The 22,756-nt window shown below is 28.1% G+C and overlaps 2 protein-coding genes across 3 annotated transcripts; both read right to left on the minus strand.

Moving 5' to 3' along the window:
- Nucleotides 1-667: 667 nt before the first annotated feature.
- LOC119689198 (protein RCC2 homolog) lies at nt 668-9,128 on the minus strand. 2 transcript variants are annotated; one of them, XM_038103972.1, is made up of 5 exons: nt 9,000-9,128; nt 7,698-8,042; nt 2,953-3,531; nt 1,237-1,495; nt 668-1,164 (listed from the first exon to the last, which is right to left on the minus strand). In XM_038103972.1, the coding sequence occupies exons 2-5, from the start codon at nt 8,028-8,030 to the stop codon at nt 887-889; spliced, it is 1,449 nt and encodes a 482-aa protein (XP_037959900.1). In that variant the 5' UTR covers nt 8,031-8,042; nt 9,000-9,128; the 3' UTR covers nt 668-886. The 2 variants fall into 2 exon arrangements, with proteins under 2 accessions (XP_037959900.1, XP_037959901.1); XM_038103973.1 differs by lacking the exon at nt 9,000-9,128 and adding an exon at nt 8,233-8,339.
- A 4,889-nt stretch (nt 9,129-14,017) lies between these two features.
- LOC119689423 (sesquipedalian-1-like) lies at nt 14,018-22,748 on the minus strand. Its single transcript, XM_038104252.1, has 4 exons — nt 22,438-22,748; nt 22,162-22,356; nt 21,866-22,072; nt 14,018-14,668 (listed from the first exon to the last, which is right to left on the minus strand). Exons 1-4 carry the CDS (start codon nt 22,637-22,639, stop codon nt 14,271-14,273), a joined length of 1,002 nt encoding a protein of 333 aa, XP_037960180.1. The 5' UTR covers nt 22,640-22,748; the 3' UTR covers nt 14,018-14,270.
- Nucleotides 22,749-22,756: the final 8 nt, after the last annotated feature.

Consider the following 22,756-nt stretch of genomic DNA (forward strand, 5'->3'; position numbering starts at 1 on the left):
TTGCACTGCTGAGCATTGAATTTTGTGCTGTCACAATTATTGCTGATATAAATAGTGCTAATATGCAGCAGATTGATAAATTTACACAAATATTTCACTAAGTGCGTTAATATGGCCGTGTACGTAAACGTATAAAATTATACATTTGATAAATTTATATGCTTAAATGAGTACCCCTATTGTGCATTTATAAAATCATTGATTCTTATTACGAATTTGAATAATTTAAGTTTTGCATTTATAGAGGATATAATCACCCAAATACGAAAAGAGTTATTCCTTAAGTCATTATCTATTACTAACATAAATTTTTAAAAAATACATATTTTTAAGATAATACAATTTACGAAAATGCAATGTTTTTTCCTATTTCAATTAATATTTTGTTTGATTTTTTTTTCTGTTTTATATTAGTTTGCAATTTTTTTTTAATTTTAAGTTTTTTTTTTTAACATGTTAAATAAAAAATTATTACTACGTGCTAATGCACATATAATTGAGTACATTTGACATTGCATGGAAAACAAACACGGACAGACAATTTTCGGTAAAATTCGTAAAAAAGAGACCAAGTATATTAACTTTCAAAAGATTGAAGATGATTGCATAGTTTCTTCGTTAATTCTTATTTTTTGCTTAATTTTTGTCGTATAATTAAAATACTCACTTTGTTTAGTTGTACTGCTGCGATTTCTAAAATATGTAACTGCTTAATATTATTATGTTTATAACTAAATGCTTAACATTAGCTGAATATTTTACTGTTATGAACCATAGGATAGTGGCTTTAAAATTTGTATTGTAGATGTATTTCTTGCTGTAATTTTTTCTAATTTTTTTTTAAGTTGTTTGTTGTATTCGTATACAAAATTATTTTAAAAAATGCTTAATCATCGATGGTATATTCTGGCATTTTTTCATATTTTAACTTGGTTGCTTCATGCTCTGTATTCACGAGCAACACTGTATGCGAATAGCCCATGGAAACTTGAGGAATTTTCATATTATCCATTTTGGGCACTTCCTTAGGAACTGTGGAAGACTTTTGAAACTCTCCAATGCCCAATTCACCATAAGTGGGTGAAGCACCCCAAGCAATTAAAGTGTCGTCAGCGGATATCATAATTGAAGTATTAGCACAGCCAATATCTGTTATATTCCAACCTATAAATAAATTATTTTTATAAATGTTAACAATACAATGCTTATATTTTTTTTTGTTAATTCAAAACATACCTGACAGATCTTGAACTGGCTTGGGATACATATTTGCCTCTCCGGTTTTCTTATTTTGTCCAAACAAGAAAAGAATTCCAAATTCATTAACAATTAAACTGAATGTAGATCCACAATAAACATTACGTGCACCACGTCCATGTATGTCAAAAAATTTAATAAGACGTGGCACCATTTCATCTTTTGGTTCGGCGTGACCTAAACGACCAAACCCACCGAAGCCCCAACTATAAACCCTTTTCTTCGAATCAATCGCGACCTTTGAAAAATAAAAGCGATTTAAAATTTAATTTATAATGATAGGACTAATAACAAATAATTATAAATATTATTTAATTCTCTACTCAAAAAAACAAAAAACGAACTTTACTTATAATAAAATATAAAAAAATTTTAATAGAAAAAAACGAACTGGTTTCAAATAATACTAATAACAATATATAAATATGATTAAATAGAAGAAAGAAAACAGATTTGAAAGATATATATATGAACAGCAAAAAGCCTAAAGGATATATATATAAATAGAAATAAAAACGTGAGAGGTATATGTAAATAGAAAAATAAAGCTTAAAAGATTATATACATAGAGAAAAAGGGCTTGAGATATATTTATATATAAATGAAAAAAAGAGCTTGAGATATATAAATAAATAAAAAGAAAACGATTGTCTTTAAACTGCTGGAAAGTAATAAATTTCAGCTCTTTCTATACTTCACAAGGTAATTACAAGGTAATTGATAAGACTCATGTGAAGCCTGGATATAGTCATGTACTAAACAGTTACTTGTCATGCATAAATGCATCAATTCCATATTGAACATTTTGAGGTGTCTTTTCAGGTCTTTCTCAATCGCAATTATAAAATAAATGAACACATTTTTCGATCAAAAAAAAAAATATTATAGTTTTTTAGATTTCCCAGAGGAGATTTTTGAATATCCGTAACATATGTATGTATGTGTCAATAAAAGCACATAAATAGACAAATACCATTCACTATCTACTTTTACCAGGTTTAAGTTTCAAAACTCCTCATCAACACAGACAATTAAGCTTCGCTCATCATACCCATCATGGGCCTAATAGAAAGCAGTGTTTGTTTTATATTTGCTTCACCCAATTCTTTAACACTTCCCTATGCGTCACTTATTCCTATATTGCCTGTCCCATCCACCTAATTCTCCCGTTATAGTCTAATAATTCATTCATGTTTCTGTTTAATCAATCTATGAAGCAGACTACAATAAAGAAAACGTATCTGCAGCACATTTTTATCTGGGTTTTAAATAATCATCGTACTTAATTGGGGATTGTTGGAGATACAGTTATTAAATGGAACTGTTCTTTGCTTGTATGGTTTTATATATGTATATGAATTCTAAGGTATCACTAATTGCAATATTCACTGAATAGGCAGACATGCACCATGTCTAATAGAGATAAACAAAAATAAATAAATTGATTTGACTCAAATCAATTATTTATCTATGAGAGCAGTCCGAAAGAACTGATCTTAACTAATTATAATGAACATTATTTTAATTAATATTTACAATGAACTTAACTCCCTCGAATGAAATTTTTTTCAAAGGAAACCAATTTTGCATAGGTAAGAAGTAACACGGTTCCCTACATATTTGTAGCTATTTTGTAACATATACCAATAACTAATTCTTAATTATAATATGTGTGGGCGTTATATTTTCACTTACCGTGTGATTATTACCACAAGCGAAATCTACAATTTGCACATTATCGACTGGAGTAACGTGTCCTTCTTTAGTTTTTTGAATGTACAGAACAACTTTTTTAGGGGAAGTCTCAAAATGAAACGACAATTTATTTGCGTTAACGAAATACTTTGCATCTGTATTGTGGCCCAATTGACCATATTCGGGTAAACCGAATGTATGTAAGTTTCCTTTAATATCCAATATAACGGAAAATTCAGCTCCACAACCAACACGTATAATGGGTGAGCCACGATAATTGATGAGTGTTGGTACATTTATAGTAGGTTGTGTATTACCTACACCACATTGTCCACTTTTGTTATCACCACATGCGTACACAGAGCCTGTATCAGTAAGGAAGAGCGTATGATGACGTCCACAGGCAGCCTGTACAACATTTACCTTCTGCAAGCCCGGTATTAATGTCGGTTTCTCACACAATTTCATATCTGGTAAACCCAATTGACCGCATGGGTTACGCCCAAATGCAATGGCTTTACGATCCATATTGATTAAAATTGTATGAGCTGATGTAGGACCACTTGCACAGTGACGATACTGTAAAACAAAATTATTTTCCGTTAAAAAAAATTATAGTTATTTTAGTAGAATAAAAAATAATATATAAAAAAATTAAAATATATGTTCTTGACGTAATTTCAATCATTTAAATTCTGTTTATTAATGTTTAGACTAAATTTATTATACTTTACTCCTAATAAATTATATTGTGTGGAGTCTATTTATACATTTTTTAATATTTTATAAATTTTAAAAATAATTTAACTTAACCATTTTTCTTAAATCACAATAAAAACTTTAAAGTCTCAAATTGTTGATTCCTTTTCTTTGAATACTTCAGTTGGAAAGGAACAGTATCATCAAAAAATTAAAAATCCCCAATTCTTTAGTAAGATCCGACATATATTAGCACAAAATTCTTGAGAAAAAAATTTTTTTTCTTTGAGAAAATTGTTAATACATTTTCTCATAGAAAGATCTTTTAAAAATGTCAAAGGCAAGCTGAGAAAGTATTATATCAAGAGATACACAAATCAGTTTGAACACTGGAGTTCTGTCAATTTATCTTTTCAAAACATATCGGAACCAATTTGGTATTAATAAGTTTTTTCCCCACCAACGCTTCTATTCAATAGATGGAACTGACAAATTTGTGGGACACCACGTATTTTTAATGACGAATTTTGGATGAGCTTTTGGATGAAGACGAAACAGAGTTGAATCAAAGAACTTCTGTAAATGTAATAGAAAATCCTGGAAAATACAAACACTAATAATTTGTATTTAAAAGAAATTTAAAAGATGCAGTGTTTCCGCTTCAATATAAAATATTTTATAATTGTTATTTACGCGTCTTTCATTGTTGTACCCAATTTTATATTTACTTTATTATATATAACATATCTATTTTTCATATTTGTTATTTATTATTATTATTTTATTATTATCTATCATTACTATAATTTTATTATTATTTTTATATTACTGTTATTATTTAATAATTATTATTATTTAATAATTACTATTATTTAATAACGACTATTATTTAATAATTACTATATCAAGTCTATTTTTCATATTTGTTACTTATTATTATTACTTTATTATTATCTATCATTACTATAATTTTATTATTATTTTTATATAATTGTGATTATTTAGTAATTATTATTATTTAATAATTACTATTATTTAATAACGACACTATTATTTAAAAATTACTATATCATATCTATTATTCATATTTGTTACTTATTATTATTATTTTATTATTATCTATCATTACTATAATTTTATTATTATTTTATTATTATCTATCATTACTATAATTTTATTATTACTTTATTATTATCTATCATTACTATAATTTTATTATTATTTTTATATAATTGTGATTATTTAGTAATTATTATTATTTAATAATTACTATTATTTAATAACGACTATTATTTAATAATTACTATATCATATCTATTTTTCATATTTGTTACTTATTATTATTATTTTATTATTATCTATCATTACTATAATTTTATTATTATTTTTATATAATTGTGATTATTTAGTAATTATTATTATTTAATAATTACTATTATTTAATAACGACTATTATTTAATAATTACTATTATTTAATAATAATTATTATTTTATTATTACTAATATTTTATTATTATTATTATTTTATTATTATTACTTTATTATTATTATTTTATTATTAATATTTTATTATTGTAATTTCATTATTATTATTATTATTATTTTTATTATTATCACTATTCCACCAATTCTTCGAAACAGTTAAGTCTTTGTTTGTAGAGAGATGGACATTATTAACATGTTTTATATTTCATAATTTGTCGCTCTCATATTAATAACTTCTACAAAAAAAAAATCTTTAATGGGGACATATACGCCAATGTAGTGGATATCAAACAACATCTATAATTTCGGACGTAAGCAAATAATATTACATCATGATTAAACACTACACCATGGTTAAACAATACATAATGATTAAACACCACACTCTAAAGGTTAAACACTATACTGTAATGGTTAAACCCTAAGCTATTATTAAATACTACACCATGGTTAAACATTACACCATAGTTAAACACTACTCCATGGTTAAACACTACACCATGTTGAGACTTTTGTAGCATATTTTTGCCTAGAATTGACTTGGTATATGACAGATTTGTTTATCTGTTTGTTTTATCTGCTTAATGTATCAGCGACGTATTTAGTGCCCTAATGATTTTGGTATAAATAACTTTTCTAACAATAACAAATAGAAATCAAAATATAAATATAAAGGAACTTCTTAAAACATATTTATGGTAGCTTGAATTTGCGGTTTCATTTTTGCTTCCCTTTTAAATTCTCATCTGCTATGATGTAGAGACATACAGAAAAGAAAGATTTTCTCCGCAACAAGCAGTCTGGGCAATCTGATACGCGTTTAGGACATAAGACCTCGACCTCTGTCAATTAGTAAACGTTGTAAATATTGTAAATAATGAAATTAGGTTAAGGTATTGTTTGTAGTATTAATGTAGCCGTAAATAATTATAGGTAAAAAATAACATAATTCCTTCTTTTTTTTTTGGAGAAATAGTAATATATATCTATCATAAAATAATATATATCTTAAAGTAAAATAGGCTTTAGTTAGTCTATAAAAAATGTAATGTAAATAATAAAATTAACATCTAGATAAGTAATTTGTACGCTAGGTATAAATAGATCCTAAGACAAAAGAAATTTTTTTATTGTAAATAATCTAATCTAATGTAATTAATCCTACAACAAACAAATAAAATCAGCAAAAAAAAAAAAAAAGAATTCGCAATAAGCAAACAAAAACGTTTTAGAGTGTGAGTTGTTGTTGTAGCCTGCCGGGATCTGAAAGCAAATAACATACAAGGATTGCAAGACGAATACATGAGTAAGGGAGTGATTAGAGTTAATTAGAGTTAAGGGGATAATAGAAAGGGAATAATGGATATAATTGAAATTAACCGGGGTCCAGTCATAGAAACCTAGCTACCTCAGTTCCAAGAGTGGCCGGGTCTACGTCTCAGAACCACTCGTCAAAGACGACTAAGTGCCGTTTAACATTAGTAAAGGGACCGCACAAGTGTGAACGTCGTTCCCTTTAGTATATTCACTTTTTTAAATAAAATAATTAATTAATAATTATTGTTTATAAACAACATATAATTTAATTCAAAAAAATTAATTAATACAATTTAATTTTTAGTAACTTTGAATACATTGGACTGTTAAATAAATGGTTGGCCTACTAATCAAAAACCCCACTTAACTGTACAACGTTGCCAATCTTTAGTTATTACTTTTCATGGTAACTACTTTCTCTTTAACGGACACTTCTCTTAAGCAGACAGAATTGCAGATTGAATTAAAGTGTCCGCTTAATAAATCTTCCACTGTAAGTTTCTGAAAGATGTTTTAGAGACATCTAAATTCGAAATAGATTATCGGTGTAGCCCAAGACGCCACTTAACTGTACAACATTGCCAATCTTTAGTTATTACTTTTCATGGTAACTACTTTCTCTTTAACGGACACTTCTCTTAAGCAGACAGAATTGCAGATTGAATTAGTGTCCGCTTAATAAATCTTCCACTATAAGTTTCTGAAAGATGTTTTAGAGACATCTAAATTCAAAATAGATTATCGGTGTAGCCCAAGACCCCACTTAACTGTACAACATTGCCAATCTTTAATTATTACTTTTCATGGTAAATACTTTCTCTTTAACGGACACTTCTCTTAAGCAGACAGAATTGCAGATTCCATCAGTGTCCGCTTAATAAATCTTCCACTGTAAGTTTCTGAAAGATGTTTTAGAGACATCTAAATTCAAAATAGATTATCGGTGTAGCCCAAGACCCCACTTAACTGTACAACATTGCCAATCTTTAATTATTACTTTTCATGGTAAATACTTTCTCTTTAACGGACACTTCTCTTAAGCAGACAGAATTGCAGATTCCATCAGTGTCCGCTTAATAAATCTTCCACTGTAAGTTTCTGAAAGATGTTTTAGAGACATCTAAATTCAAAATAGATTAACTGTCTAGATCGTTAAACAATACACGTACTTTTCATAAACACTTTTTTTTATAAAATTATGTGAATGCAACAAAAACAAAATCAAATTTTTTTTTATAATTACCATTTCGTCCGTAAAGCGATGAAAATTGAACAGATTTGGACGAACTTTAACAACATTTTTTCGATCACGTTTACCGGTCAGATCCCATGTGACCATTCCTGCAATGAGCAATTGACCTGGTGCCTTATCCATTGTGGCTAATAAATCTTCTGGCAGTTTACTGGGTGGATCCAATTCGTCATGTTGGATGAGAACTTCTACTTGATTGGTAGACGCTTTTGCTTCATCTCCTGAATCCTCGCTAACATCATCCTCATAATCGGATTCCTTTTTCTTTGGGCGACGCTTGCTCGGGCCATTGCCGTTTCCACCTGCTTTGCGCTTTGCTGACATTTTTATTTCTTACTGCAAAAACAAAAAACACAATTTTTGTATTTCGTTTCGTATATTTGTATTTAAGAGGATGAGGATGAAGATGGCGATTTGTTACAAAAATGTTTAAATAAAATTTTGTATACAAAATAATTTAACTAAATCTAAAAAAAAAATAAATAAATGAATTCTTTTAATAAAACTGCACTGCAAAGTACTAAACTGATAAACTCTCTAATGCTGTTGCTCCAAATTAATCTCTTTGCATTGTTAGTTAGCAACTTCAATTACAGCTTCATAAACAGTAAGAAGTAGAATAATAACAACAACAAGAAGAAGAACGACGGCAACACAATATATTTTCAAACACAACAAAAGGTCAAATGAGAAATACATAGAACCGAAATAAAAAAAAAAAAAATAAATTAAAATAAAATGCAGAAGAAAAAAAGTAACAAACGAACCAAACACTCACCACTCACCAGTAACGGCTGATGAGCTGTTGTTGGGTGAATAGGGAATCCAGGTATAAGGGGTTTGTATGAGTGGTTCTACAAGAAAACAAAATGAACGCCACTACTAACAAGAAAAATTTCTGCTGTCGCCGCTGCTTGCTTGCTATTTGTTAATCTTCACGACGCCAACGTTAACCGTAGCCGTTCAAAAAAAAATGTCACCTGCATTTCATTTATTTAAACAAACAATCATTGAACCATTTAATAAAGAAAGTAATAAAAAACTATCACTTGCATATATGCCGCTAAATCGAAAATTTAAAATGCAATTTCAAATGTATAACGCATTACAAAGTCATACAGATGCGACGCCATACGCACAAACGACGACTGACGCTACCACACCACCAACAACAACAACAAAGAAAAACAAAGAACTAAGAAGTTCATTTTTTTAATACAATTCATTTTTACAATTATTAACCAATCAAATACCTGTTCACACTTTAGAAAACTTCAACTAAAAATAACTTACAATTTATTTAGAATTTTAGCGGCTTTTTCGTAAGGAATTTGCAAACAAAACGACACAATACACTCTCTTCTGCCCCTGACGCACAACACTGTGACAATGTTTTTTCAGAATTGTACCACAGATTGGCATTTTGCCTATGTTACACTTACACTCGTAATATTCAATATTTGAGTAATAGTTCAATTCTTGTGTTATAATACTGCCAAATACGACAATTTAAAAATTTATTTTATGTTACTTATTTATGATATTAAATGTACGCAAAATTTTTATATTACTTTTAAATTCCTTAAACATGTTTAATTTTATATATCTGCCTAAATTTTTAAACATATTATTATTCAACATATTAGATATATGCAAAATATTTATATATCTTTTGAATTCTTTAAACATATTTTACTTTATATATCTGTTTAATTTTTTATACATATTTTGTTTATTTTATATTTCTATTCAATTTTTCATACATTTATATATTTATTTATTTTTTATTTATATTGTTTTGCAAATAAAATATGTTTTTTAAGACTTATTTAAACCATTATGTATTATTTAACACTGACCAATTAGTCTGTTCAAAAATACATAAATAAAATTATAGAAATTATATATATAATTTAATAATTAATAAAATAATTAGATATTATATAATTTATATATATATATAATTTAAAGACTTATTTAAAATATTATGTATATAATATAATAATTAATTTAATAATTACATATTATAGAAATTATATAAATATATAAATAAAATTTAAAAACTTATTTAAAGCATTATGTTTTATTCAACATTGACCAATTAATCCATTCAAAAATATATAAATAAAATTATATATATAATTCAATACTTAATTTAATAATTATATATTAAATAAATTATGTAAGTATATAAATAAAATTTAAAGACTTATTTAAAGCATTATGTTTTATTCAACATTGACCAATTAGTCTGTTCAAATATATATATAAATAAAATTTGGCAGTTGTTTAATACTCGAATAAAAATCTATAAAATATATAGAAAATGTTAACAAAAACTTAGTGTTACTTTCCCAACTCTGCTACCTACAAATCTTCTAACACCGAGCGTTTGGATCTCTTTTTATTATCTCCAGTGCGAAGATACTGTATCAAGTGTCATAATCTTCTTTCTGATATTATTCACTTAACTTAAATTCTCATCGACTTACGTAATTATATGAGCTACAAGCCCCCACAGATTCTAGCCCATTATCTGGAGATAGTCCACGTATCTCCTATAATCTCACTTTATGATTGCGATTACAACAACCTATTGCACAAAGTTTACTATTAGTGTATAATGAGTACCTAGTAAGAACATCCTTCTTTTTTCTCCTCAAACATTATCGAAAAACTATATTAGTCGTGTAATTAAAAAAATAACCGAAGTTTTGTTTTTATTTGTATTTTAACCTATTTCTGTAAAAAATATCAAAAATGGTTATTAATGCGAATTTTTGCTATTGAAGATATAATGTGTATAATATCAATATTAGTTTCGAAACCACAAAGAAATCGTATTTTTTTCTTTTGAATTACAAAACAAGTACTGAACTTTTATTAACATATTCCGCAGATATTAAACAAATACCATTACAAAATATATTAACATAAATCTAATATAAATATAAATATATACTCCATATATCTAAAATGAGAATTAAATTTTAAACACCTTTTGAATATTTGCAGGTAAAAAATATTTGATTACCATAAACCACAATCAGAACATTAATTTCATTTTGTGTAATTGCACAATAAAATTAAAGCATACCATACTCAATTACAAATATCACCCCATACTTCGACTTCCAATCAACTATTAATTTTTTTGTGATAATATTTATATAAGCATCATATGTTGTTTTAATATTATTTTAACATATTTTAAAAATTTAAAAAAATTAATATATTATATCCTTGTCAATGAAAACACAAACAACGCGAGACAATACACAACACCATGACGATTTTCGGTAACAACACTCTTTTTTTTAAACTATTTTATTTGTTAGTTTGAATACGTATTTCCATTATTTTTATGTACTAAAAACCTTAGACTAGGGCCGTACTGTACCGAGTTAACACTTATCGAACTAATAGATATTTGAGGTGTACTATTAATTGCAATTCATATGATTTAATTAGAAAAATATTCAAGCTGTACTGTTAATTAGAATACTAACAACTATTAATGCCATGCAGTTATTATTGCAATACTAGATTTATTTCTATTAAAACGCAGGGTTGTATTTTATTTTGGACTAAAAGTATGCTATGATATAATTAAAGAGCATATTAAAAATTTAGAATAAAATTTTTAATTGAATTTGTCATATTTTTGAAAGAGCAGAATTAGTTTATAAATTAAATGTTTTTTTTTAAACAATTAGGTCTGCCAAAGCACTATAATTTGACACTACGATCTAATCAATTACACTTTATTTTATTAAAGTACTAAATAAAATGTAGTTCAACAACATCGTTCGCGTGTCTTCTGTAATCCCACTCTACAATCGTGGTTACAACAATCTATTGCACAATTTACTCTTAGGTCGTGTGCGAGTTAGGCTAAGTTGCGTTCTAAATGAGGGAAATTCTAAGTTGTCCTGATAATGTAGTGATGTGTCAATACGTGCCGATAAATGGCTAAATGTGTGCAGTGCAAAAAATCCCAAAAAATCTTCCATTTGGTTTAGCATCAACTTAGCCTAACTCGTATATCCATAATATGGAAACGTAATACAGAGAAAACCATGCTAAAAATCGGTTTTATTTTGTTTTATATATTGATTTCGCAAGAGTGTTTAAAAGTAGTGAATATCATTGATCAAGATGATGTAACCATTAAAAATCGCCAAAGCAAAATTTGCTGCTGGGAAATTTTATTTCACTTTTGCAGGAACGGCATCGGACGAGAACAAAGAACACCTTGCCATATAATCAAAGAATGCTGATATTGACATATCGTATAAAATGGATTCGTACCCAGTAGTAAAATTAAGAAGCACTGTTTAAATTTAAATTTATTTATTTTAGATAATGTTTTTTTTTAATTCCAATTCCATTTGCATGTGTATGATGACTAAACTTCCAATTAATTATTAACCAAAAAATTATTTAAAATTATTTATCGCAAATTTTTGGGTTTGTTGATGCAGATTTTCAATATATGTACCTATATCTATGAATTTATGTTTGTTGTTGATATTGTTCAGCTATTTTCATAGATTTATAGGCTCATCACTGGTTTAAATGTAGGTGCAAATAAAAAAGTTTTCTAAATTCATAAAACGTGCTACTTACCTATGACCTATTCTTTAACATTGATAAACAAATGCCATTTACTTTAACCAACGGAAATTTTATTGTTGGTGAAAGCTCATATTCTCCACGGGACTGGTTAATGGTACTTATTCATTGGTATAGAACAGTACTTTAAGCCTATGGAGTAATGTTTATTTAAAAAAGTTACACTCACCAGAACGCGTCTACTCCACGAATCTGCCCACTAGCTGTCACATTGACAGACGAGTACCACCCGCTTTAACCCTAGGTCGTTTTATTATTGTTCAAATCTCGAATTCTGAGCAAAAATAATGAACAGCGCTTATAGAGAACGCGTCAACTCCAGGAATCGGTCCATGAGGTATTCTTTTACTTTGATTAACAAGGGTCACTTACTTTACTATTGGAAGTTTTGTTATTATTAAAAGCTTGAAATTTTAGCGAAAATTATATACATTGCGTGTTCTTTGACCAGTGCATCGGAGCTATTCGTTAATATTGTTTACGACAAAATACTATTCACCACAACCAATACGAATTCCCGCCAGCTTCTGGAACCTGTCATTAACTATTCGTTAACATTGATAAACAAGTGCGACTCACTTCAACCAAAGGAAATTTTATTTTTATTAAAAGCTCGAATTCTCAATAGGATTAGCTAGCGGTAATCGTTCGTTGATATTGACTAGTGTTCCGGTACACGAAATAGACTTCTTCTAGAACTGATGTGTTGATAACCAATTAATTAAAATAATAACAATGCAATTTTAACTAAAAATAAGAAATTCAAATGTTAATTATATTAACAATTTATTTTATACCTAATTTAATATTTTCTTCTTGATATGTTGGCTTTTTTCTTTATCTTCCTTTTGGTCCAGGCTAATAGAACACTATTATTGAACTGGTATTATTAAAGAACGTTATTATTTTACCATAAGGTGAGCGGAGCTTCCACACGTAAACTTGATCGGTCAATCTTTTATAAATAATAGTAACTTAAAATTTATTGCGTTTTAAATATAATTAATTGAATTTTCAGGAAATTTTTTTAGAAATTTAATGGGTAATATTACTACTTAAATATAAACAATCTTAAAAGCTTAATTCATTATCTTTAAAACGCAACAAATTTCAAGTTTCTATCATGTATATAGCCTAAGAAAATGTGTTTACAATGCCAATTCTCAAAACCTCATAGGTAAATATCTCCTAGGATACGGGTCTTCTTATTTTATGCGAAACTTTTTATAAGAAGCTCATAAAAAAAGTTTCAGTCAAATCGGAGATGATGTGATCAAAAAGGTATCCAATTTATAGAAGATTGATCTATATTCATCTATGCATAACACGTTACCTTTAACCATTTTATTTAACCTGTACTCTCAATTTTATGTGTAATATACCCAATCTCGAGTAATGAACTCGGGAATAGTACATTACGGCAACAATAATAAAAAAACATATATTCAGTCACCAAACTCAGTACTCGGGAATATGCTTACCACTAACATATATATATATATATATATGTAATATATATAGTAAATAAGATATTTAAGTGAAATACTGGAAGTAGTGTGTTATAATTTCTTTTTATTTATATTTAAATTATTTCCGTTATTTTTGTATTTATTATTTTTTTGTATTGTTAAAATAATTACTGCAAAATTAAAACTAATTAATGTGGTCTTCGAGTGTGGTAATGCAATGCAATAAGTAATATCTGCATCTATTATGTCTTATTTATATCGCGTTGAGGACTTTGAACACATTTACAAACATTTAAGGCAAACAATATATGTAACATATATAGATCTCTTTGATTCGTTTGTTTTTTGTTTTTTGTTATTTGTTTTTAACTTTAAATATAATATATATAGTGATATATATAAATATAACATTTCAGAGCTTAAGTTAAGTGCGCCTACTTTAAAACTTAATAATAATACATCACAATTGGATAAGCGGCTTCAGTTTCAGTTCTTTTTGTGACTGATATTCGGTAATGTCCTTCATGACGATTTTCCGAAATTTCTCATGTAATAGCTCGAAATTGGCGTTGTTGTTGTTGTTGTAATTGCGTGGATCGGCGTTACCAATTGCAATTGCAGACTGAGAATTGCTTAATACTGTGGCTGCTTTGGCAACATTTGGTTTTGTGTATTGTGTGAAGCTTGTGACGGCTTCACCGGAACTTGTCTTGGCACTTGTAAAATGTTGATCATGTAACTGATTTTGCTGCTGCTGTTGTTGTTGTTGTTGTGGTTGATTATTGATATAGAACTCACTTCTAATGCTAGAAGCTGTGGGTAAGCCTCTTGGTGGCGGTATGGGACTTGTCTCAACTCCTGCAATTTGAAATGATTTGTATCCAGTTACTGGGAATATACAACAAAATTGTTCTAACGCTATTTGTTGCCACATTTTTTGTTTTTTTTTTTATTTTTTTCTATATCATGTCTTTCAAAATTATTAAAAATATTACTTATATTTTTTTTGTTTTGTAATTTTTACAAAAAGATTTTTTTCGTTATATCGTGTTTTTTTTTTTTTGTTTAATTGCAATTTGGTCTCAGAATTTGCACTCGTGCTTTTTAGAATTAACGGATTCTCCTGTCATTTTTAATAAACTGAGATGTTCCATTCTTCAGACTATTTACAAAAATTATGAAACAAAAGTGCAAGTTATCATTTTATTTATAATTTATATTTAATAAAAAAATTTTTTTCATTAGTAAAGTTGTTGTTATTGTTGTAGTAAGAAACAATAAACAAAAACAGAAAACAGAAAACAATAAAAATACTTGTGTATGTTTCATAATAATATTCCTTTAAGCTGTTAACATGCTAGAGTGCTTTTGTTTAATATACAGGGTGAGACTGCCAAACTGCAATGTTTCCATCATATGTTTTTTTTTTAATAACAAAAAATGTGCATTAACAACAATATTAAAAAAATTATATACAACAAGATAAGTCATAATAGTATATACACGTACATTTAATATATACATAATATATACATATACATATATATATATATATATTTATATATTATTAAAAAATAATATAATATATACATTCATATATTACTAAATATTTACATATATATATATTTACATATGCATATATATATTATTTATATATACAGATATATATTTATTTATATTAAATATTTTATATTTGTTTACATTTTTATAGAGATAGAAATATCAGAAAAACATTGTTATGGTTTTATTGAAAACTTATACGAACTTTTTTCTTTGACCGTATGAAATATGATAAGCAAGTAATGGAACTAGCAAAGTAATGATATATATACATATAAGCACCTATTCGTATTTATTATTTGTTTACAGTACTCTGTATCGTCGGTAGGTAGTAATGCGGTTAATATACATACATATAATTCATCTTTATATAGATTTAATTTGCCACAACAATATCTTAGGTAAGAAAATATGTCTGTGGCTTTTTTAGTTATATATAGGTCATAGATTATGATAGAAGAAATAGAACAATAAATAAAATTGGTTAGGTTGAAGACATATAGACTTTTCGAATGGAATCTTTAAATTAAATTCATTATAAACACTGAATACACTCGAGGAGCTAGGTAGCTGGGTTGATCTGGGTAGCTGAAGTAATAACAGAAAATTGCGGTTATAGTTCAACCTACTAAAACTACTTTGAAAAATATGACGGACTAGCTAGATAACACCGTACCAGAAAAAGTTTAGTTATAGTTCAACATTGTATATGCTTACTAATAACTTTTCTTAAACTAAATTCATTATAAATACAAAAAAATCTAGGTATAATGTATCAGTCTAGCTAAAAGAAGCAAAGTCATTTTAATTTTCAGTTATGATTGCTTGCAGTGATAGAAAGATACAGACTACATTCATTCCGTCTATCCATCCCTGGAGAGTTGCACATAACCTAAGTGTCTTCCATTTGTTATTGGTTAGCTAAAGAAAGTAGAGATAACTGCTTCTCTGAACGAACTCCAGGATAATATTAACCGAAACTCCTAGGGATATATCGAGAAAAGCACCAAAGCGGTCTGAGTTGTGTGCTTTCTAATTTCGTTCAATTTTCCTCATTTTTAGTTATAGTTTGGCTCTTTTAAAGTTTTCTGAACACACTACTTAACATATGTCAGTCAAGCTAGAAAAACCAATATGAAAAAAGTTTAATTATAGCTTAGAGGTTTTATAGACTTTGTAAAAGTATTCCTTAAACTTAAATTATTGTAAAGAATGAACACACTACTTAAAACTGATCGATTAAGATTTTCTAGAGCTAAAGTAATTTTAAAGACAAACAAATTAATTTATATATATATCATATTTTTTGTTGCTACAGCCTGAAGCCATTATATAAAACTTGTCGAATTTATTATATAAAGCAATATCTGGGCATTTTATTCATAGTTCAGCCTCTAATAAGCATTTTTTAAGTTCAATGAATTTTAAAGACTTAACGCACTACGTAAAATATGTCCGACTAGTTAGAAGGGACACTATCGGAAAAATTTTTTAGGTCAATCTCTTCAGGAACTTTTGAATAGAATATCTTAATCTATATTAATTCCAAGTACTTAATTAACTAAAGCTCAAGTAAAAATTTTAATTTTTACAGGCAAATTAATATAATTAATTATTTTTAAAATTGATTTCTGTTATAAAATGTCACATGTGTCTCCTCAACTCATATTATAGGCAAAAGTATTCCATTAAGGAGGCATGTAAGATACTAACTTGTCGTTGAAGATTGTTTTATTGTTTCTCGAAGTATACGCCTTTATGATTAATACATTTTTGCATGTGTGAACTATTTGTCACAGCATTTTTTCCAATCTTCTTCAGACACTTACAAAACATAGTTTTTAAATACAACATCGCCTACTTTCGCCGACAAAAATCGTTGTTCACACAAATTATTCTTGACGTTCGGGAACAAGAAGAAGTCATAGGATGCCAAATCAGGACTATACGACAGATGACTCATTAATTTGATTTTTTAAATGCTCAAATGTTGTTAGCCGAGATGTGTGAGCACTCGCATTGACTTGATAGAGAGGGAGATTAATCCGACGGCGCTTGTTTGTTTTACGTATTTTACTGAAGGTTACCAGTAAACAAATGTTTGTATGCTCGTATCATTCGAAATGAGTATGAGGGGTCCAATGAGAACAAATCTTTCTTACGTCCAAATGATCGTACAATATTTTCTATAAGCTGGTGGAATGGTGGAACTAATGCCTATGGTTCTATCTCAACCTCAATCTTACAGTATGTCGCATAACGATCTTACATTACGTGTATCAGACATTAATGAAGATACTATGAAGTGTGACCCTAAAGGATAAACACTGTGTGAAGGGTAATTTTTTTGACTGTTAAAAATTACAATTTACATCCATTACATATACCTAAAGTATTTATATTTTTATATGAAGTAGAAACATACATCGATGCCAAAATAATAAGGCAACCCTGAGTTCTTAAGAGAATCAATATCTTACGACTAATGCATTCGTATGAATTTTGAGTCGAATTAAAAATCATTTTTGATTTTCATTAAAAAAAATATTTTCCAAAAAAATTGAAAACAATTGGGTTTAATATGTCTATATAATATTGAAAATAAATGTAAGCTTATGCTAAAAAAATTACAGATAAATATAATTAATTAAAAGTAATTATAATATAATTTGCTTAAACAAATATTGACATAACAGATAGTATAGCGGACGGACAGACACTCGAAACAAATTCATAACATCAAGAAAAGTACAAATAAATATAAATCATTTTTATAATATAAAAACACCCTGTATAAATTCAGTTGATTAATGAAAAAATGATAATAATTTCTACTTTGTATTGCAATATAATCCAACGACTACTTCAGCACGTTTATATGACAATGAACACTGCTATTTCTTTACAGATAATCATTTAAGAATTACTTGAATAAAAATATCTGAAGGTTCAATAATTAACAGAAATTTATTACTTTACTTTGCTTTATAACATATTTTATTTTTATGTTATAATTGCACTTTACGTTATTTAAGAAGTCTGTAAATTAAACTACATAAGACTTAGTTTAAAATCATATACATATATATTGTTAAAAAACAAGGTGTGGGACTACTAGTTTAACAAAAAAACCAGGACGAATGAGAGGACTTAACTCTGTGTGAAATTTTAAATTTTCTTCTCCAATTTTTATTAAGCCTAAACAGCTTAAATTATAAGATCAGAGTTATTAAACCTCTTTGTATATTACAAATATATTATATACTATCTTAACATAGTCCATAACTGTACAAAAGGAAAAATATAGGGTCATCAAAATAGAAACACAAGGTCGCATAATATCACGTTATACCTACAAATCCAAAATATTTTGATAAAAAATATTAAGTTGTTAACATTAATAGATACGCCAGAAGACAGAAGACTAAGGATCTATTAGGATGCAATCCGAAAAAGAATCTACATTCAGCACATAAACAAATCACTAGGCTCTGTTGTGATCAGATCTGTTTTGGTTGAAGAGACATTGGAAACCTTAAAAAAACTAGGTTAAAATCTTAAAAAAAACTAAAAGCTTCTAAAATCTAAAATCTAAAAGCTTCATATTATCGGTACCAACACACATTAAAATTTATGACAGTCATAAATTACTAAAAAAAAAAGCCAGCGAAGAAACGCAAAAGGTCTGTTAAGGAAACTTTTAAACTTATATCAACTCTATAAGTAAAGAAATTCTAAAACAAACAGCGTTATAAGACTAAACCTTTCAAGAGACTTATAATAGTTAGCAAGAATTTTGTATTACTAAGTAACACAAGCCAGAAAATAGCTAAGACTTGGAAATTCAAAAGTCACAGTAATAAGATTCTGTATGTTTGGCTTTAAGTTCCGGTGCTAACTTCTATAGGTGCCCATCAAGCCATTCGTTTGAGTAAAAACAACAACATCGATTTCTATATTTAATAAGGTTCAAAAATATAGAAGAATTGCACTGCACTGCAATGAACATTAAAGTGTCATAATTTAAAAGAAATATGAAAATATGAGCCAAACAGTATTTCTAAGGACTAATAATACAACGTTGTCACAAAAATAATATTATTTAAAAGCTTATCAGCTTTGAAAAAGAAGCAGGGTTCGACTGGAACAACTTACCAAAGACAAGTAAATACTGAACAGCATTTCTTTGGAAGTTTTAATAACCCCGCGGAAGAATATTCCTTAATTCAAAGCATGTTTGGCACCACCTGATACTGTACGGAGCAAAAATGTAGTGAATGAGTTTCACTTGCGGCTCCTAACCGGAGGCGTAAATCTGATACCACGGTGGTCAGACGTGATACCAATTGACTAATTGAGGTTGGCTTCTTTAATGGGAATATCATGGTGACTGTGGTAAATACCCATAGTAACGTGAGTAGCATAACTGTATCTGTTACATTACTTTCAATTGCGTGATGTGCATTTAAGAACTGCAGCGATGTTAGATAGATCACACTTCTTATCAAAGTCTAAACTATATCCAACCGTATAGTTTCAATTGATACCGTCGGAATTCTTCGGAATTTCAATGAGGATGTTTATCGTCGTATTATAATAATACATGTGTTAAGGGCACCGTGGCGTTAATGGCGGATAATCACGTTAAAAACCTGTGGACAGTATGGGTTACGTATATCAGCAATAACAGTAGCAAAATAAATGATGGAATAACTTTGGTTTTGGTGAGAACTAACAAATTTAATGAATAGTTAGTTAGTTAGTACCGCCACACACTACTTCTATCGTAGTGTCAATCTGCTAAAAAACTGAACCAAACCGAATTTCCAATAACATAAATAAGATAAGGTAAGATCTGTCTTCCCTCCAATAGATGTTCTAACGAACTACGCAGCATATATCGCATGAATCATTAAATTACTATAATTTTTTAAAAACTAAATATAATAATATTGCGGTGAAAAAATAAATAGAAACTTACAAAACATGCTCAATTAAAAACATTTTTAATTTTAAAACATTAAAATATTAAATACACAACAGTAAATAAAAAAAAATATAAAAAAAAATATTGGATAAACAGAAGATCCAAGTATTTGAATTATGGATATATTAAAAAGCGTTAAGAATTATATGGACTCCTTCCAGAACCAAAATCTCTGTTCTTGGAGAAATCAAACGTAAAAACCCGGCTTATAAGAATAATCTACATTATTTCATTCGAGTAACGAGAATAGTAAGAAACATGGATAGTTAGGAGCATAGTAAGTCAGAAAATGAAGAAAATCGCCTACTTGAGAAATAAGCCATTAAGTATTCGAATTATTGGTACATTAATGAACGTTAAGCAATATATGGACTACTAACCACATAATCAACATATCCGTTCTTCAGAAACGTAACGTTGATACCCGGTTTATAAAAATAATTTACAATAATTCTCCAAGTAAATCCAAGTAACAAACTTGGATTGTTCAAGGTATAATGAGCGGAATCAGAAAATAAGAAAGATTGTCTACTCGAGTGGTGAGACATTCATTACAACGCTTACTAGAAAAATTTATGAGCGAAGCTATGCAAAAAGCGTTGAAACTACAAAATAGTGCTACTGCGCTCTGTAGGAAGTTATGGATTGGAAAAAGTAGGGAGAAAAAGTAAAAGTAGGGTAAAATACAGTTTGAAAAATAAATAAATGTACTTAGTTTGCTTTTAAAAAATATATTTATGAAACTGATTCTTTGCATGTTATATTTATTCGCTGAATAATTAAAAAATTATATTTACAACATAACATAAGAGCAATAACAGAGGTAGGAATATGAATATGAATACAATACACAGTGAATAACTTCAACATAAAATTGAATAGTAAACATAATATTTGAAAAAAATGAAAAAGCGAAATGATGGCATAACCAAAATGAAACTAAGGAATGCAATGAGTGTGCATGAGTATTTTAAGAAATTGTTTGTATTTATTAGCAATACAAATTTTTACATATACATGTGAACCAAAGATTCACAACATAAAAAAATACTCAATTGCAAATACAACTTCTAATAAGAATAAATAAACAAATGATATGGAAGCACATTGCTACTAAAGGTCAAATCTTAGTATGAACGCTTTTTGGTCAGTATTAATTTTGAGATACGTAATGCTATTACTCATAAATACACACAAGTCCACACATCTATATCAATATACATATTTAAAGAAATATATAAATGAAATTGTCAGCACTTAATTGAATTTATATCAGCTGTGGAATATTACCAAGAAATGACTTTTCCATTGAAATTACAACAGTACTGGTAAACATATTTTCATTAGAAAATTTTATCTAAATGTGTACAATTGAATAAACATATTTTGTCAACAATCAAAGATAACAAACACAAACAATAATGCATACAAAAAATAATTAAAATAATTAAACAGAATCGCAGCAAATGATAAATGTTGAATAACATAAAGATGGCATTACAGCTTACCTGCTTGTAAATGAGTGTAATTGCTGGAACGCTGTGACGTTGCGCCAAAATGACCGTTTATAAACGGTGTGTTGGCAGTGTTATTAGCAATATGACCATTTGAGGCAGGTGGTGGTGGTGGTGGTGCTGGTCGATTGAAAGGATTTTGTCGGCGTGGCGGCGGTTTAGGTGCAGATACAATTGTATTTATAGTTTCGCCAAGCATTTCTACATACACAAACATTGACAGCAACAACAATAATATGCAATAGAGACAACTATAACCAATTACATATATACAAAACGATTCAACTTACTATTACGTGAACCCTCAATCTCCTCCAGTTGTCTTTGTAGTTCTGCTACCATCAACTTTTTATACTCATACCCTGCACACGTAAGTGATTTCATCCAGGTTTCCATACTTTCCTGTGATTCCGCACATAGTATATAAGTGCGATTACCATTAAAAGCTATTTCAAAACAATACTGATCACTTTCTTCCGATAATTCTAGTTGTGCCAAATAAAAGGAAAATCAAACACTTCATTATACTAATCGAATTCATATGTCATTTTATTGAATACTCTTACCAATTGTACAACCTTCAACTATAATTAGTCCCAGGGGCTCCTTATCTCCTTTACGCTCAAAATAGAATAACAAATTTCCTTTCAGCACAAAATAACGTCGTTGAAATGCCTTGTTGACCTCACCTCGCTTACTAAGAAAACCTTCGCAGTCATACGGAGGACTTGTGGCAAAGACGCACAAATTTTTCTCATTAATTTTCATTGTTGTCAAAAGATTTACACTGCTCCACGCTTAAATTAACTCATTAATGCCAAATGATTTAATGCATTTTGACTTTCTTTGACGGATAAAAATAAAATATAAACATAAAAACTACCA

The sequence above is a fragment of the Teleopsis dalmanni genome, chromosome X, assembly GCF_002237135.1.
Source record: "Teleopsis dalmanni isolate 2A chromosome X, ASM223713v2, whole genome shotgun sequence".
NCBI lineage: Eukaryota > Metazoa > Arthropoda > Insecta > Diptera > Diopsidae > Teleopsis > Teleopsis dalmanni.